At 38.6% G+C, this 18,685-nt stretch overlaps 3 protein-coding genes across 5 annotated transcripts; 1 reads left to right on the forward strand and 2 right to left on the reverse strand.

Annotated features, from left to right (window-relative positions):
• Window positions 1-931: 931 nt before the first annotated feature.
• LOC148177438 (uncharacterized) lies at window positions 932-1,999 on the reverse strand. Its single transcript, XM_088033341.1, has one exon. The coding sequence runs from the start codon at window positions 1,997-1,999 to the stop codon at window positions 932-934; it is 1,068 nt and encodes a 355-aa protein (XP_087889467.1).
• A 3,917-nt stretch (window positions 2,000-5,916) lies between these two features.
• On the reverse strand, window positions 5,917-9,772 carry LOC148177439 (putative multidrug resistance-associated protein lethal(2)03659). Of its 2 annotated transcripts, XM_088031888.1 has the most exons (6): window positions 9,629-9,772; window positions 9,349-9,585; window positions 8,894-9,303; window positions 8,692-8,848; window positions 7,035-8,644; window positions 5,917-6,989 (listed from the first exon to the last, which is right to left on the reverse strand). In XM_088031888.1, exons 1-6 carry the CDS (start codon window positions 9,691-9,693, stop codon window positions 5,974-5,976), a joined length of 3,495 nt encoding a protein of 1,164 aa, XP_087888014.1. In that variant the 5' UTR covers window positions 9,694-9,772; the 3' UTR covers window positions 5,917-5,973. The 2 variants fall into 2 exon arrangements, with proteins under 2 accessions (XP_087888014.1, XP_087888013.1); XM_088031887.1 differs by having other exon boundaries at window positions 5,917-8,644.
• Window positions 9,773-12,505: 2,733 nt separating this feature from the next.
• On the forward strand, window positions 12,506-17,870 carry LOC148177440 (putative multidrug resistance-associated protein lethal(2)03659). Of its 2 annotated transcripts, none has more exons than XM_088031884.1 (7): window positions 12,506-12,599; window positions 13,866-13,962; window positions 14,008-14,672; window positions 14,717-14,873; window positions 14,923-16,559; window positions 16,610-16,840; window positions 16,885-17,870. In XM_088031884.1, the coding sequence occupies exons 2-7, from the start codon at window positions 13,889-13,891 to the stop codon at window positions 17,826-17,828; spliced, it is 3,708 nt and encodes a 1,235-aa protein (XP_087888010.1). In that variant the 5' UTR covers window positions 12,506-12,599; window positions 13,866-13,888; the 3' UTR covers window positions 17,829-17,870. The 2 variants fall into 2 exon arrangements, with proteins under 2 accessions (XP_087888010.1, XP_087888009.1); XM_088031883.1 differs by lacking the exon at window positions 12,506-12,599 and adding an exon at window positions 12,981-13,059.
• Window positions 17,871-18,685: the final 815 nt, after the last annotated feature.

The raw sequence follows: 18,685 nt of genomic DNA on the forward strand, positions 1-18,685 counted from the left end.
TGACTACAAACCAAACAAACCTTGGTTTGTTGCTAAGTAATCAAGATTATAATTTTTAATACAGTTGCAGGAAATATTGACCAAATATTTGATTATTTTTATCTTGAGAACGAAAAGACTTTTACATAAAGCATTTTTTGTCAATTAATTCTACTTGTTTTCACCAATTACTGTGTTTTGTTTGATAGTGTGTTTCAAAAACACCCTGTATTTTGAACTAAAAAAACGTTCCAAATAATTCTGTTGTCTTAAACGTATGTTTATTTAACAACTCGATTATCCGTGCTAGCTCCGTCGTTGAATTCCCAAAAGGATCAAGATTCTGACAAAGAGAACCAGGAAAAATCAGTGGTTCTGGCAAACCAGAACGATGTTAGAGCGAAAAACGCACAGAGATTGCGTTTTGGTCTGTTTTCCGTCTATTAATTAGAGGCACGACGACTTTCTCCACGAAGTTTAGAGCTTCGGGTGCCAAAATCTTCTCCAATTCTTCACAGGTGATCTATTTTTGACCACAGTTGGGGAAACTCATCCACTAGAGAAATAGCATCTTCCAAAGGAGTACTAGGTTTCAAAGTGTAGATTTTCGTTGTCGCCGATTGAAGATAGATAATTATTTTATCATCACTTTAATGTCACAGTCAAGTTTTAATTCTGTCAAACTATACCTCAGGTTTTTCATTCACGAGATTCATTACTCATTAGGTACATTAGATTCAACACATATCTTCTTTATTTTTTTACAAATTAAATTCTGTAATTTAAAATTTTATGAGTTTAGTTTTTGTTTCGCTAATTTACTCCAAACATGTTGTTAACGGGACTCTTGTGAGATCTGGGACTTTGTGGTATAAGGTAAGCAAGTACAATCACAACAATAAAATATTTAATATAGTTATTCTGAATATAATAAGTAATAAAGCTTCTGCGTTTACTCATTACAAACAACTCCAATTTGTACTTTGTAATCTCCACTTAAATTTTCTTGACTTCGTTCTTCATTTTCATTCTTATCATCTACTTTGCATTTATTTATCATATCGATAAGCTCAATCTTTTCAATATCACTAATTACTTTCTTTACATTCTCAACTGTTTCCTTAGTAAACGTGGCACTTTCTCCAAAAAGAACGTTATCAATCTTTCTTCCTTCTTCAAATTTTTTTCCAGCTTCCTCGTATTTAGTCATAGCTTCTTTATACTTGTTTTGGGCCTGTCTGTACTTTCCTTGTTTAAACAAACCATAAGCTGCTTTTTCCAAGTCATTTGCCTGATTAAAAAGTTCGTTTCCATTAATCTTCAAATTAACAAGTTTTAAAAGATTCCGATTTTCAGAAGAATTGTTGAGACTTAGAGCTGTTTGAAACATTTGTCTGGCGTGAACTAATTTACTTTTTGCTGTTGCTTCCTGATCTTGAGTTTCTAAACGAACAGCATCTTGAAAGTATTTTTTTCCGATTTGGGTATGAGCTTCACCTTTGTTCTTTTTAATGGTGGTTATGGTGGAGCTTTGATTTGCCAATTTTAGAGCTTGTTCGAACATACCCAGAGCGGCTTCATGTTGTTTTCGTCTCATTGCTTCTTCACCTTGTCTGTTCTTTTGTTGGGCTTCGTGATTCTGCACCTGTTGAGCTGTGTTCCTAACTCTCACAACAAGAACTTCTTTATCACATCTACGATAGAAAATATCATGGGATCGTTTAATGTGTTTAAAGCCATCTTTACTGCCAACAGCAAATTTCTGATAAACACGGAATTCGTCCACTGATCCATCCGAAAAGGTTAAAATCATGGTGAAAGGGCAGTTGCTGGCGTAATAGTTGAGTTCTTCTCTTCTCCGGACTGAACCTCTTGGTGGTATTGTTAGGTGTTTAAGGTTACGATCTGGACGTGCACTGCCATCCCAATCAAAGTTATCAACGCTGTGGATATCTGTTTTGGTGATACGTAGAAAAGTTTCATTATGGAGTTCGAAGTAAGATCTTTTGCTGCGCCCCATTTTAACAAACCCAAAGCACTACTGCACAAATTCTAATCAAATTATTATCTTTTATAGAATTTATCTTGTTGCGAAGTTTCTTGTTAATCTTTGTTCTTATTTTTTTCAGAAAATTATCTAAATTTATGGGGATTACCACTATTTATTTTTAACTTCCTCCATATTTTTAATCCGGTAATCCAAATTTCAACACTGAATTCGTTGAAGGAACTTGCTAAATTAAAACGTATAAAACATAATATAACACTACAATTTATCAATTTATTAATATTTATTACTATCGGGCGCCCGTTAAAATATATAAAGGGCTTTTCGTGACAAGTGTTGTTTGCTTCTCAAATTCTATAATTGCATTAATTCGAATTTTTAACTGTTTTTTTACATTGCACAAATTTATCAATTTATTACCGATTTTATTTACACAATTCTATAAGTAATCTATAAGTAATCTTCAACGATGTAAATGTATTAACTGGCCCTTTATTTTAGGTAATGATGGTGAAATTATCCAGTAGACAAAAAAATTAATAAAGTGCAATAACATCGTGATAAAAATAGAACAAATTTAGTTTTTCTACAACCGTCAAAAAAAGGTGACATTTGCACACCAATTACAGTGCGTGAAGTAACTGTTTTGCGCACTAGACTAAAAAAAAAACGAAAAAACACTGTCAACAAAATAATGTCAAAGTTTATTCTCTTTTAAATTACAAAGGCCATAATTTAATTTATAACAATAATAAGCTCTGTATTTCCTGTAGATTTCAATGTACTCCGAATTTGAAACAGTAAAAGTTCTTTCGCAGTGATTTTTACTATCGAGGACATTAACAATCAAAACGGTCCCGACATCTTGAATGCCATCATCAGTCATTTTCATCAGTTCTTCTCGACGACAAGCGCCACTTACTTCGAGAATTTTTTGACGTCATTGTTTTCTTTGACATTCAGAGTGGCTTCCATCATAGAAAAAGTACTCTGTAAAGTTGGTGGTTTTACCTTCCTGGACTTCTCTTCTAAATATGATAGTAATACGTTTTCTGTAACTTGCAATACGTTTTTCTTCGTGCACCATTCTCGAAATTGCATGTAGGCTTTCTCCGACATGGATTTTGATTTACCAGGAAGAAGATTGGATATCGCAGCAGCAGCAACTGCTTCCACATCGTCGTCTTCGCTAGTAAAATCCATTGTTTGCACTCCAAAATTGGAAAAACGCCAAAAAGCGGTTTTTTGTTTATGAAATCAACAAGTGCATTTCCCTAGATATGCGCGACGCTGGTAACTCTAATTTCTGCAATTTTTATTACAGGAGGAGTTTTATGCGATTACTAGCAGTTGTAGAAAAAATAATGTTTGTATTTCGTGGCTCATTCGTGTTTTTATGGCGCTTTCGAATGCCTTTACGGTCTCGACCTATCGGTCTCGACCAAAATTAGCATTCTTAAGCGCCATTAAAAAAACACTCATTTTGCGCACTTAATACAAAAATAACTAATAAAAGCCTGTTGAAATCCATTGACAAAATTATTGACATGACATGACATATTATTTTCAATATTTTATTTAGCTTCTATTGTTGCTTTTTGGCTTTCGGCTGTCGAAGTAAATTGATCTTCCACTTTTATTATTGTGTGCTCAATTTTTTTTTTCTGGTTTGCGACACTGTAAACTTCCATCTTTCCATTTACCAATTTTCTTAACATATTTTTTATTTTATAATATTATACAATTTATATATTTTTTGGCCATGATTAACTTTATTTCGTGTAATTTCTAAATTTAATTGATCAATCCTCACAACAGAATCGTATTAATTTTTTTCTCAAAAAAGTATTTCTAACTCCCAACATAAATACAACCTCGATTATCCGTGCTTCTCGGAACTGAAGCCTGCACGGATAATCGAAAAACACGGATAATTGAGTTGTTACATAAACATACGTTTTAAGGCAACAGAATTATTTGGAACAATTTTTAATTGAAAATATATAAAAACCTCAACAAAATTTATCAACATCTTAAGGACAACAATTTTTAATATTGAAAGAAATTAAAACAATTAACTCTTATCCAGACATCAAAGTAACTATTTTGTAGTAAAAAAAATGATACTTTCATTTATTTCTTTTTTGGTTGCAAAATTTTCTTGGTCCTTGAGTTTTCAGTTTTCTTAATTATAAAGGTTTTCATTGCAAAAGAATTTATTTCAAGCATTTTTGTTAATGTTTGCGAACACTACTAGGTATTCAAAGTTTTGCTCTTCGCTTTTACTTAAATCTCATTAAATTAGACCAGTTGTTACTCGTGAAATTCCAAGCTTTAAGTTTTCTAACATTGGAAGCAAAAACGCGAAGTAGATTACACGGATAATCGAACGAACATCCTTGCACGGATAATCGAGGTTCTATTGTAATGCTACTTGACTCACCCTCTCCGAAACACCGTTAACTAGTCAGGTCCGGATTTAGCACGACTGGGAAGTTAAAGAAATTTCACAACAAACGATATTGTTACCCATTTTATGGGCCTCGAACAATAGACTCATAGAAGTTACTCTTCATAAAAATGGCGAAGGAGTCATTGAGGTGAGCAGATTCGTATACGAAATCAACAGCATTATCGGCCATGCATAAATCTCATTAAAGGTATCAATTGTGTCTTTAAAAGAAAACACAAGAAGTGCTCAAGCTTCTCAATTGTGTGCATGTTAGTGTGGTGAAAGTTGCCTACACTATTTTTTATCCGCCTGTATGAAGACAATATCAGGGTGATAATTAGGCACAAAAACGCGTTGTAGCTAAATAACAAGAAAACTTGAAGACTTTTAATCCCGTAGCGGCCAAAATACCACATTTGGTAGATCCCAATCCAAATAAAAAGCGACACTGAAATGACCCCAGCCCCTATGATTAGCTGCAAAAACAAATGGTGTCTTTTTCGCTTCGCCGATTTTTCCAGTGATGACTCTTAAACCATTCATTAGTTTCTTCCAATGTTGGCGCTTAGTGAACACTGCTAGAACTGAGCAATAGTTGAATACTATCAAATTTAGATCTAGTAGAGCCGAAGCGGCACCTTTGAGGTGGTTGTGGTTGCTGTAGAACTTTTTGTTTAAAATTGACACAGCTAGAGCTATTGTGATGAAAGTGAGGACTATTACTGCGTAGATTTGCTGGAGAAGTGTTACTTTTGGGGTAGGAAACGAAGGGGTGAAAGCGAGAATTTGGCCAAAGGTAAAGATGCGTTTTAAGAATTTTGAGACGTGCATGTTGGTAGCACTGGTTGATGGAGTTTTAATTCGATTTGGATGGGTACAGTAAGTTTAATTTGAATAATTATGTTTCAAGTTATTTGACAATGTAAATAATTAAAGTTGCAATTATTTTAATTAATTAAATTTGTACAAAAAAGTTTTTTTTTAATGTTTAAAGCCTCCGTACATTTTCTTCTTACACATTGTGACGAAATGTTACGTAGAAAAAATGTTAAATTAATGAAACCTACCACCACTTTTATTGATTATGCGCTGCTGCGTCTTCCAGATAAAGTAGCAGTGATGATTATAGAATCAGCTAAGGTCTTGGACAATATGAATGAACCTTATGAAATGTTGGGGTTACCTCTAGATGCTTCTAAATGCGGTTAAACGACGATATCGGGAAATAGTTCTTCACTTACACTCCCAGGAGAATCTTAAAGATTCTGAAGCACAAGAAGAATATGAAGAAGTTACGAAATGACAATCAAATTCTTTTTTTTTGGAAAAGTAGGTAGTTAAGTTTTAATCATATTTTAATCATTTCCTTAAATTTTACTAAAGAAAAATAATTATGTAATAGGGATTTAATATCCACCAATAAAATTATTGTATTATATTGTATAATGGAAATTTTTTAAGACTAACTTGATCGCTATTGTTTTTGGTGTTTTTTTAATTTTTCCAAATTGCTGCATTATTATTAAATCTACGCCTAAAAAGCAAACATTTTTTTGATCTCTTTTGTACAACAGCCGTCATCCAAAACCATAATTTTCTCACACTTTTCAACACTTTTAATACTCCGACTAATTAAAAGAACAGTACAACCTGGAAACTTTCTTCTAACCAACTTCAACATCTTCTGGTTATCAGAAGTGAGATATAAAATAATTATCTTTGCGTTTTTGAGCAATGCCCGTACTAAGCAGAGTACCCGTCTTTGGTACGTAGTAAAAAACGAAGACTCTCCAGAAATTTCAGTGTTAAGAACTTCGGGCAACTTTAGTACTACATTTTCCAAGTCTAGAGCACGAAGAGCGTTCCAAATTTGGACGTCGTTGAACTCCCCAAAAGGATCAAGATTCTGACGAAGAGAACCAGGAAAAATTAGTGGTTCTGACGGTACCAGAAAGATGTTAGAGCGAAGAACGCGCAGTGGAAGCATTTTGATGTTTCTTCCGTCTATAGTAAGAGTACCTTCGAAGTTTGATAGCCGGAAAAGAACAGACAAGAATGTTGATGCGTCAGAAGTAACAATTCCGACAGTTTCTCCCGAATTAACACTAAAAGACTCTTTTTGGAAGTCAATAGTACCGCTTTTGAACCAACTGGTATCGACGTTCGTTTGGCCTTCAGGTTCTGATGGTACTCCAGAGTACTCGATCACTCTTTCTATCGAAACCACGCTGTTGTTCAAGTCGGTGAAGGCTTTAACAGCTTCTTGGAAAACCCCGAATTGCAAGGCTTGCGTTATCGCTAGTCCAACATCACCAACAAAAGACTTAACACAGAAGAAGCTAAAAATTGTAACGCCGGTGTACACCACACGGGTTAAATCAGACCAGAAGTTGAAAGCGACGTTGATGGCAATCGACGTGTAGAAACCAGAAGTGTGGTCGTCTTGGTGCTTCTCGAACTCTTCTTGGAGCATCTTCTTGACTTTGGAGGAGCGGATTGTTGACATTCCTTGGATTGTTGCAGCGACGTGGGTGTACATCGAGCTTTGAGCTGCAAGAAGAACTTTACAGGAAAAAAAAACAATCAGAAACTTACTGATAGCATAGAATTTCACCAGCCCTTGGTTATTGAACAATCGGTAATAAAACAATAAGATGCCAAACAAGAGCAGTGTTGGTACGATCATGTAGAAGTTCAAGAACGAAATAATCGCACCAGTTGCGCAGATCTGGAGGAGCATCTCCGAGGCGGTTTTGAGAGTCACAGGAGTGGATTCATCCACCTCTCCAAAATCCTGGGAGAAATGAGTAAGGATATCACCTGAGGAGTGGAGATGGAAGAATGCCATCGTACCATGGATAATCTTCGACGACATGGCCTGGTGCAGGTGCGTGGAGGCGGTGGTACAAAACTTCAAGAAAAACCACGTCGATAGACCTGTCGCCATGATCAAAAGTGCCAGAAGAAGAGTATAAATGTGAAGACTTTTATTCGTGGTGAAGTAACTCCGAATCCACCAAAACTCGTGTGGTTGTTCCTCTAAGTTCACCCAGAAGGTAACAAAATAGTCGCTTCCAGTAACCAGAAGTTGAACCAGAAGAAACATGAGGAGGATCTTCATGAAGGCGAGTTTCCCTCCACCAAAGCGTCGGTAGCGTTTTAGGATTTTACTCGTGTTGATTTCGTTGAAAAACTCTTTCTTGGAAGGTACCACTTTGACGCCGACTTCCAATTTGGCGTCGCAGCAATTATCAAACTCCTCAATCTCTTTTTCTGTTACCACGAGTTTGGTTTTTTTCAACTGGAAGATCTTCTTCATTGATCTGAGGCAGTAGAGTTGGTTGGTCACCATAAGCACGCACTTCTCCTTCAGATGGCTTCTGATAGCTTCAGTGAAGATCTTCTTTGTGATTGTTGCTTCAACAGCTGCTAGAGGATTGTCCAAGAGGTAGATGTCCGCGTTTTTGTAGAGGGCCCGCGCGAGATGAATCCGCGCAATTTGTCCAGAGCTCAACATGACTCTTTCACCAATGAGAGTGTTGTCACCGAGCGGAAGAAGAGACAGATCGTGCTCCAAGCAACAAACTTGAAGAATTTTCTTGTATCTGTGGTCATCCAAGTCTTCTCCAAAGAGAATGTTTTGTTTAATCGTCGACGGAAAGATCCACGGCTCTTGGGACGCATAAGAAACATCACCGACCACCTCAAGACGTCCATCAAACTCTACTTCCTTCAAAAGCATCTGCAAGAATAGCGTTCCTTTGTTTCCAATGATGCCAACTAGTTCCCCCAACTGAAGACTAAAATTGATATTAGTAAGACCACAACGCAAACTAACGTTGGTAGCACTGATGCTTGGTGGTGTCTTCTCGAAGAAATTTATCGATTTGAGAATACAAGAGTTGGTGATGTTGTCTTCTACGTGTTCTTTGTCTGGGTCAAGTGTTAAAAACTCTTGGAGTCTTCGGATCGTGATCTTAACTTCAGCGACTTGGGTCACCGCATCTGGAAGATTTACCACCAAAGGAGCTTTGATAATGTCGAAGACACTTCGGAGGACGAAAACAAACTCTGAGGTGAGAGGAATGCTGTTGGAAACAGCTGCCAGGATGCAGAAGTAAGAGCACATTTCGGTGAGAAAGAACTTGAAGGTGCTGTTGGTGAAGCGGAGACAATTCGCGCGTTTGATCTCTTGGAGTTCTAAGCTGATAAGTAGAAGAAAGTTAAAAGAAATTTTTAGAAGTCTGCTTACTTTCTAATTTTTTGGATTAGATTCAAGAAAGGTTGCTCCCACGTGTTGATTTTGATCATTTTGATATTGGTGATGATGTCATTCATCAGACACACTCTCTTATCGGTGTTGACAGCCACACTTTTTCTTCGAGTGGCGATCTGGTCAGAAACCAACACTAAAAAAGTCGATGAAAATGAGTTTTCAACAACAATAAGATTACTTTGCAACAGCACTGTTAAACAAAGGATGGCGACTCCAGGCAGCGCCGCCTTCCCCAAAGTCATCATTAAATAAGCCGTCACTATCACAAGCTCCAGAGGACCAATCCAAATAAAATGCATCACAGGAAGAGCCGAATCAAACCGTCTAACATCATTGGAAAGAAGATTGACCATTTGACCAACTTTGACTTTTCGAAAAGTGTTCTCTTTCAATCTCAAAGACCTGCGATAGATCAAAGAACTACAAGCAACCCGAATCTTCATCCCTAAAGTGGTAAGACCCATCGTAAAGCCGTTGTAACACAGAGTGTTCACAAAAAGAACGACGATGAGTAAGACAGCGTAACCACAAGATTTGTTCTTCGGAAAGTAGGTGAGCACCTGTCCCAGAAGGTACGGTTGTAGTACTCTGAAGATGACATTAGAAGTGGTACGAAGACGAAGAAGTACTCACGCGACGCCGATTTGCACAGGTAAGTAAAAAAGACCGTAGAGGAAGAACTCGAAGCCGAAGACATTAACAAGGGCTCGTAGCAATGAAGGCGTCTTCTGGAAATTCTCTTCGCCCATCCACGCGTTTTCTAATTTATCTCCCAGTGCTTGACAAGCATGTTTCGTCAACGGGGGATAATTATCATCTTCAGTATACTGAGATTTTTTCCAATATTTGATCACCATGCAGAACTCAGTCCTAAATTAACTATAACTTTGGTACCACCGCTAGAAGTACTCACCAGAAAAAAAGTTTCGAAAGAAATTTCGCATTTTCTTTAGGATTTTTGTTCGTTTTCGTTTTCATTTTGTTATCAAATGTGGAAATATATTAGATTTGAGTCTTATTCATTTGATTCTCTGGTTTAAAAATAGTTGTTACCTACTCGTCGGTATAATTTCGTTTTAGAATGCTTGGAAAGCATTTGAGTTATTTTCTGTGGAAGTGATAAGGTGGTGATAACGCAAAACATTAATTTCGCAAGTACGGTCATTATATTGTCAGTTTGTACGTGGAAAAGCGGAAAATTTGCTGTTAAAAAGTCGTTTTTAAGCGATTTAGGTCAAGTTCAGAACACAAAATTTTGTTTTTTTGTGTAAGTTACTTTTTTTCCATTATTTTTCAATTTAAAGAACTGGAAATTTAAGAAAATAGACAACATCTCATTTAATTTTGCTCATTTATTCAAATTCCTTTTCAATACTTATTCTAAACTGAATCATTATAAGAAGGAAAGTAGTCAGTGTTCCCAACATACTAATTATAACAGACCTCTGCACCTTAAAAAACCTAGCGGCTGTAAAACTCGGGAAATTTTCAATAATAGTATTCGTAAACTCGTACAGCTCCTCCTTGACTCCTCCAGACGAATTCCTATAAGCTCGTCTTAATCTGTGAGAGATCAACAAAATTTTCTCCACTTCAACTTCCACCAAATCACAGTAAATGATCAGAACGGTGGTGGAAACCTAACAATACAAATGTTTCCAGTAAAATCAACTTTTTTTTATACTCACAAAAACAAGAGTCATGACGGAAATGTCCGCCGCAAGCTCCTTTGATCGATTTTCTCCCGACTCGTAGAAGTTACTCTTCATAAAAATAGCGAAGGAGTCATTGAGGATGAGCAGATTCGTGTACGAAATCAACAGCATTATCGGCCATGCAAAAATTTCATTGAAGGTATCAATTGTGTCTTTAAGAAAACACAAGAAGTGCTCAAGCTTCTCAATTGTGTGCATGTTAGTGTGGTGAAAGTTGCCTACACTATTTTTTATCCGTCTGTATAAAGACAATATCAGGGTGATAATTAGGCACAAAAACGCATTGTAGCTAAACAACAAGAAAACTTGAAGACTTTTAATCCCGTAGCGGCCAAAATACCACATTTGGTAGATCCCAATCCAAATAAAAAGCGACACTGAAATGACCCCAGCCCCTATGATTAGTGTAGCTGCAAAAATAAATGGCGTCTTCTTCGCTTCGCCGATTTTACCAGCGATGACTCTTAAATCATTCATTAGTTTCTTCCAATGTTGGCGCTTAGTGAACACTACTAGAACTGAGCAATAGTTGAATACTATCAAATTTAGATCTAGTAGAGCCGAAGCGGCACCTTTGAGGTGGTTGTGGTTGCTGTAGAACTTTTTGTTTGAGATTGACACAGCTAGGACTATTGTGATGAAAGTGAGGACTATCACTGCGTAGATTTGCTGGAGAAGTGTTACTTTTGGGGTGGGAAACGAAGGGGTGAAAGCGAGAATTTGGCCGAAGGTAAAGATGTGTTTTAAGAATTTTGAGACGTGCATATTGGTAGCACTGGTTGATGGGGTTTTAATTCGATTTGGATGGGTACTGTGGGTTTAATTTGAACAATTATGTTTCAAGTTGTTTGACAATGTCAATAATTAAAGTTGCATGTTACTACGAATGCAATTATTTTAATTAATTAAATTTGTACACGCATATTTTGACATTTTAACAATGACACCCAATGTCCATCGAAACTCTGACTCTTCCTGAGATGTAGGAGACTGCTAGTAATGCGACAGTTATGTTATTACTTTGGCAGCGTGACAGTTAGCTTGGCAATGAAATCTAAAGGTCAAAGACATTAAAAGTTTGAGTATATTTGATTGCATAATCAATCGCATTAATATTTTTCTAAATAGCTTTTGGTGATTACCAATAATCGTCAAAAAAATATTGTAAGCAACACGTGCTGTAATGGCGACTAACAATCTGAGCAATTTTTAATTCCACTCGCTCCTTAAGTTGCTCGTGTAATTAAAATGTCAAATCATTTTTTATTGTGTAAGACGATAAAAATGTGGCATTTGTAATAATGATGATGACGTAACTGGGAGTCATTAATGTTGTAATTAAGAGCCCTTGTATTGGCTCAGTAACTTATGCGCACCCTCAGTAGGGGGAAACGACGCCAGAATGTGTGGCTTAAGGCAGTAAGGATTGGGCGGTGAAAGTGAAGGGTAGAATGAGTGTCGTGCGTGAAGGTGTTCTGGATGGGAACAATTTTCAGAACACCGGTGTGTTTACCTGGATGGGCGTGATTTCCAGGTAGTGTTCTGGATGGGCATAATTTCCAGAACGCTGGTGTAATAACTTGGATGGGCACAATTTCCAAGTGGCGCTCTGGATGGGCATAATTTCCAGAGCGTCGGTGTATTGACTTGGATGGGCACAATTTCCAAGTAGCGTTCTAGATGGGCATAATTTCTAGGACGCTGGTATAGTGACTTGGATGGGGATAATTTCCAAGTTGCGTTCTGGATGGGGATAATTTCCAGAGCGCGGGTTTGATTGCTTGGATGGGAATAATTTCCAAGTGGCGTCTGGATGGGAATAATTTCCAGTACGCGGGTGGGTACGGTGATGGTAGATTTCACCGTACTCGAAGAAAGAAAAAGATGCCGAGATGCTGCCAAGACGTGGGTGTCGACCAGCCGTTCGAGTAACTCTCCAGGGTCGGAGTAAGGACATGGGTGTCCTGCCGTTGCAGAAATGGGGTCAGTGCCAGCAGTCCGAGCCGCTATCCAGCGATGGGGCAGGGGGCGGAGCTCCCCCGGTAAGTTAATCCATTATAAATGATTAAGGCCGATAAGGCAGGTGGCAATATGTTTTGTTGCGAGAATTCCGTGACTTCCCAGTTGAGCTAAGCCCGGACCTGACTAAACAAGGGTGTTCCGGAAGGGGTGAGTCAAGTAGCATTGTGTTGGTAGTTAGAAGTACCCTTTCAAGGAAAGAAAATGAGTACAACCCTGTAATGAGGGTTGGTTTCGTAAATTCAGCATTTAAGCGTAAAAAAAAATCGAATTACAATTGTTTTTTAATTATTGTCATTGCTTCACAAATATTGATTTCGGAAGTCATCAATTTTTATTATTTACAATAATAACAGTCTTGAACCTGACCTCAATTTCTTCCAATTGTCATTAAAACAAATTTGAGGCACATTTTATATTACCTACTCTCACTGTCATTATACACAGTGCTTAGAAAATCAATTAGGTGAATCCAGAGATAATAAATAACACATTACGTTATATTGCGTAATATTATTTAACATGTTTTAATACAGATTAGCGCACAATGTGTAGATAAAAGTAAAAATATCAGATAAAATGACCAGTTAGAGTGTGTGCTGATTCCAAGGTGAGTCTGTGGCAATGACCGCCGGTACAGAAAGACAATATTATTAAAAGTTTGATTATGAATTTATTTTATTATTCCTGATGATAATGTGTTTATTGATCTGCCTTGACCCAATATTATTGAATCGTGGCCTCGCCAAGGTTTGTACCTACGCATGCCGATAGATACGAATTGAGGTTATGTGGGATAAAGAAAAATACCACCTACATGACGTAAAATCCACCAGAAAATTAGAAAAGTCAATTTTCATTTATTGTTTTGAAAGTTCTAGTAGTTTACAAATTATTTCTTTCGTTTTATGCACTTTTATTATCAACATCCGATCAAATTGAAGTTTTTTTTGTGCATGGCTGTAATTAGCTTAGAATGCCATCCAATAAACAACCGTTTTGGGGATTTTGCCAATCAATAAAAAGAGATGATAGAGTTGGTTGTTCGGGTTCGTTTATTGTGACAAAAACTAGTTTTATGAAGACAATGCCGACCAATGGAATGAATTCTTTTTTAGGGTTTAAATCCGATTCTCCATTTTGCGGTAAAGAATGGGTGGATCTTTAAATGGAAATTTCTAACATTTGACTCTTTCGCTTTAGAAGTTTGTATTGGACACGATTAATAAACAAAATGGCACATTCTATTACTGCATTCAAATGAGTTATGAAATTTTGATAACTTAAAATTATAATTTCTTCTCTTTTGAAAACCGTATTTTGTTAACATTTTTCTTAAGACTCTACACTTGAATTAACAAATTTAAATCGCTAATTTATTAATGAAAATATAATTTGTTAATTTCCGCACTCCAGAACCTCACCCAAAAAGCCTCAAAATGGAAGCAAAAGAACGGTCTAAACGTGTACACCCCCAAGAAAAAGCCACTCTTTTATCCCACTGGTTCTTTCTGTAAGCTTAACACTTTTACTTCCAACCACTGAAACCACATTCCAGATGGGAGCTTCCTTTCTTCTATAAAGGCTACAAGAAACAGATAACTGAAAAGGACCTCTACGGTCCTTTACGCCAACACAAATCCCAACGACTTGGAGACAAATTAGAACAAGCATGGGCACAAGAAGTAAAAACCCACTCGACTCCTTCACTGTGGCGAACCTTAGCTCGGATGTTTGGAACAGAATTTGTACTGTATGGTCTGGTTTTAGTACCACTGGAACTAGTGACCAGGTTGTGTCAACCTCTCCTTATTGGGCGTCTCATGGTGTACTACACCTCCAATCAAACTGAAATCTCACGAGATGAAGCTATCGTCTACGCCGCGGTCATCGTCTTGGCGTCATTTTTCTATGTTGTCATTGGACATTCTTATAATCTCGGGCTTCAACATTTGGGGATGAAGATACGAATTTCTTTGTCGTCATTAGTGTACCGGAAGTGCCTTAAGTTAAGTCAGAGAGCCTTAGCAGAGAACAGCGTCGGCCAAATGGTCAATTTGCTATCGAATGATGTCGGTAGGTTTGATTTTTGCGTTCCGAATCTTCACTTCTTGTGGATGGGGCCATTGGAGAGTCTGGTTATCTTGGGGATCGTGTACTGGATGTTGGGCCCCACCGCCGTTGTTGGAATTGTGGTTTTGCTCGGATTTATCCCTATACAAAGTAGGTACTACTTAAACCCGTTCCCTTCATCAAAACTCTTCTAGTATTCCTGGCGATGAAAATCTCACAATTCCGAATGAAGACAGCAGTGAAGACCGACCGTCGAGTTCACCTAATGAACGAAATCATCACTGGAGTCAAAGTTATTAAGATGTACACGTGGGAAAAGCCGTTTGCTAAACTCATCGAAAGAGCCAGAATGTAAGTTTTGGTACTACGTATCACGCTTTGTACGGTTCTGATATTTCAGGCTCGAAATGCGTGAAATCCAAAAGAGATCCTTCTTACGTGGCGTCAACTTGGCCTGTCACAGCTTCTTATCACGAACAGCCATCTTCTTGTGCATCCTCCTCTTCGTTCTGACCGGTGGCCAACTCAACCCTGAGTACGTCTACGCGCTCAGCTCCTTCTACGAAATCATTCGGTTAGGATGTGTGATTTTCCTTCCGACGGGGATGATGATGGTCGGGGAGACCATGACTTCAGTGAAACGCATCAGAGACTTTCTCATCCAGTCTGAGGTAACACCAACTGCTTCTGGTGGTGACGGCATCAACTTAACCAAGGTCAGCGCGAAGTGGTACCAAGCTCCAGAAACCACACTAAGTAACATCTCTCTTAGCATACAACCCAAGGAGTTGGTAACACTGATTGGTCCTGTCGGTAGTGGTAAGAGTAGTTTTCTCAGCGTGATCATGCAAGAAGTACCGATCTTGGAAGGTAGCCTCCAAGTGGGAGGAACTTGTTCTTTTGCCTCCCAAGAACCCTGGCTTTTCTCCGGGAGTATCCGAGACAACATCCTCTTCGGAGAAGAGTACGACCAAGCCAAATACAAAGAAGTAGTAAAAGTGTGTGCTCTAGAGCACGACTTCTCGATGTTCTCTCATGGAGATAAGAGTCTTGTCGGGGAGCGAGGAATCATGCTAAGTGGAGGGCAAAAATCAAGAATCAACTTAGCTCGCGCTGTGTACAAAGACGCCGATTTCTACCTCTTAGACGATCCTCTGGCTGCCGTGGACGCAGCGGTCGGACGCCAAATTTTCGACAGGTGCATCAAGAACTACCTTTGCGACAAAACGAGGGTTTTGGTAACTCACCAGCTGCAGTACCTGGGGAGTGTAGACATGATTTATCTCGTTGAAAACGGTACTATTACGGAACGCGGTACTTATCAAGAACTCACCGAGAAAGACAACAAGTTCTTAAAACTGTTGGTGAAGGAAGCCAAACATGAAGGTGAAGATGGTACGGAAACCGAACCAAGCGAAGAAGCTATTGAAGTGAAAGAAGACCTCGAAAGTGGAATTGTTTCTAACCACGTCTATAGAGACTACTTTAAAAGTGGAGGTTCTCTTGTGGTAGGCGGAGTGGTCATAGCACTTCTGGCAATCGCGGAGACTGTGGCTGTCGGTGGTGACTATTTTCTTTCGTTCTGGGTGAACTTGGAACAAAAAAATAGTACCAAAGACGAGGTTCTCACCACCGATGATTGTTTTTACGTTTACATCGGTTTAATCGTCGCTCTTATTCTGTTGGCGTTAATAGAAACGATTGTCTTCTTCAAATTCTGTATTTCCGTATCCACGAAACTTCACAACCGCATGTTTAGGAAAATCGTCTTTACTACAATGAGGTTCTTCACTACCAACCCTTCTGGAAGAATCTTGAATAGATTTTCAAGAGATTTAGGTCTGATCGACGAGAATCTTCCCCCCGCTTTGATAGATACAATTCGAATTTCGTTCAATGTGGTGGCCATCATGGTGGTACTTTCTGTTATCAACCCGTGGATTTTGATACCGTCGGTGTTGATGTTTGTTTTGTTTTACTACTACAGGAGTGTTTTTTTGGCTAGTAGTCGGAATTTGAAGAGGATTGAAGGAAGAAGTTAGTACCGAAAAATTTAATAAATTTAGTTTTGTTTGTATCATTTTTAGCCCGCAGCCCTATTTATTCACACGTGTCATCATCCCTTGAAGGCCTGTCAACCATCCGAGCCCTAAAAGCCCAAACGAAGCTAAGAACGAAATTCGACGAATATCAAGACCTCCACAGTTCCTCTTTCTACATGTTCCTAGCCTGTGACGGCGCCTTCGGTTTCTGGTTAGATTTGTCTTGCGTTATCTACCTCGGGGTGGTGACATTTAGTCTACTCTTAATCGGAACAGGTAAGCGGTAGTAGTTCTAACGTACCTACTATTTGATATTCCAGGGAACCACGGTGCTAACTTGGGGTTATCAATAACCCAATCAATAATGTTGACGGGGATGTTACAATGGGGAATGAAGCAATCCGGGGAACTCGAAAACCAAATGACATCAGTAGAACGGGTTGTCGAGTACACAAATTTACCACCTGAACCACATAATGGTACCAAAATCCCGACCCAGTGGCCCACGGAAGGTAAAATCGAGTTCAAGAATGTGTCTTTGCGGTACTCCGAAGACGACCCGTGGGTACTTAAAGACCTCAACTTCGTTCTCAACGCGAAAGAGAAAATCGGGGTTGTCGGTCGTACCGGCGCCGGTAAATCCTCTCTCGTTTCCGTTTTCTTCCACTTAGCCCACACTCAAGGCGACGTGATCATCGATGGTACCAACACCGCGGAAGTACCACTAGATCTTCTGAGGTCTCAAATCACCATCATCCCTCAAGAACCAGTTCTTTTTTCCGGTACGATTCGGTACAACCTTGACCCTTTCGATCAGTACCAAGACTCGCAACTGTGGGACGCTTTACAGGAAGTTGAAATGAAGACTGTGATCTCAGAATTACCTTCCGGGTTAACGAGTAAAGTGTCGAAAGGTGGTGGGAATTTTAGTGTTGGGCAAAGACAACTTCTTTGTTTAGCTAGAGCGATTGTGAAAGACAACAAGATCTTGATTTTGGATGAGGCTACTGCTAATGTTGATGGTCTGACGGATGAGTTGATTCAAGCGACGATAAGAAGGAAGTTTAGAGATTGTACTGTGATTACAATAGCGCATCGGTTGCACACTGTCATGGATTGTGATAAGATAATGGTGATGGATGATGGGCGCCTTGTTGAGTTTGATAGGGCTGGAAAACTGTTGGAGGATTCAAATGGGGTTTTCCATAGGTTGGTGCAACAGAGCGGGAAGGAGTCATTGCTGAATGGGAAGAAGAAAAATTAACAGTATTTTACGTGTTTTTAATAAAAAAATTCGTTTATTTGTTTTATTTGTTTATTATATCTCAACTAACTTCTATTTGACCATCTCAAACTGCATCAAGATGATAACCGCGTTGACCACCGCCCCCATAATTTCCAAGATCGTGGACCTATCAACAACGAAGAACCTGGCAGCAGAGACACCCGGAAAATTATCCAACAGATAATTTGTAAACTGCTTCAAGACCCTCAGCTCCTCTTTCTCGTCGACAAACCGCCTCATTTCCAACGACAGGTTCACAATCTTCTCCGCTTCTTTCGAAATGGCATCACTCATGAAGATCATCGAGACTGTGCTGACCTACAAGATGAAGAAGTGACGACGTGTTGATTTCAAAAAGTCTTACCATAGTTGTGGACACGTTCAGTACATCAGTTGCTAGAACTTTAAATCGGACGTGATCTTCATACATGGAGCTTCTACTGGTCTTCACAATGTAATCCAAGTAATTTAGAATGTTGAGACCGTTTAAGAAGCAAATTAGAGCGATGGGCCACCCGAAGAGGTCGTTGAAGATGTTGAGGGTGTCTTTGAGGGTGTTAACAAAGTTGTGACTTTTTTGTAAAATGTGGGAGAGATTTTGGGTTGATTTTGTTTTGAGCTTGAAATTTTCGAGTTGAAGGTGGAGGACTGTACGCAAATATTTGTACCGCGAGAGAAAAATATTCATGATGAGACACAGGATGAAGTTGTACGAATAAACGAAATAAAATTGTAAGTAAAGGATGCCGTAGCTTCTCACGTAGTCGAAATAAGTAACAAAAGACCAAGCATAAACACTAAAACAGACCACAAAAATATAGAAGATTTGCAACGCT

Source organism: Gnatocerus cornutus, chromosome 3 (genome assembly GCF_029298725.1).
Source record: "Gnatocerus cornutus isolate USDA-ARS CGAHR chromosome 3, icGnaCorn1.1, whole genome shotgun sequence".
Taxonomy (NCBI): domain Eukaryota; kingdom Metazoa; phylum Arthropoda; class Insecta; order Coleoptera; family Tenebrionidae; genus Gnatocerus; species Gnatocerus cornutus.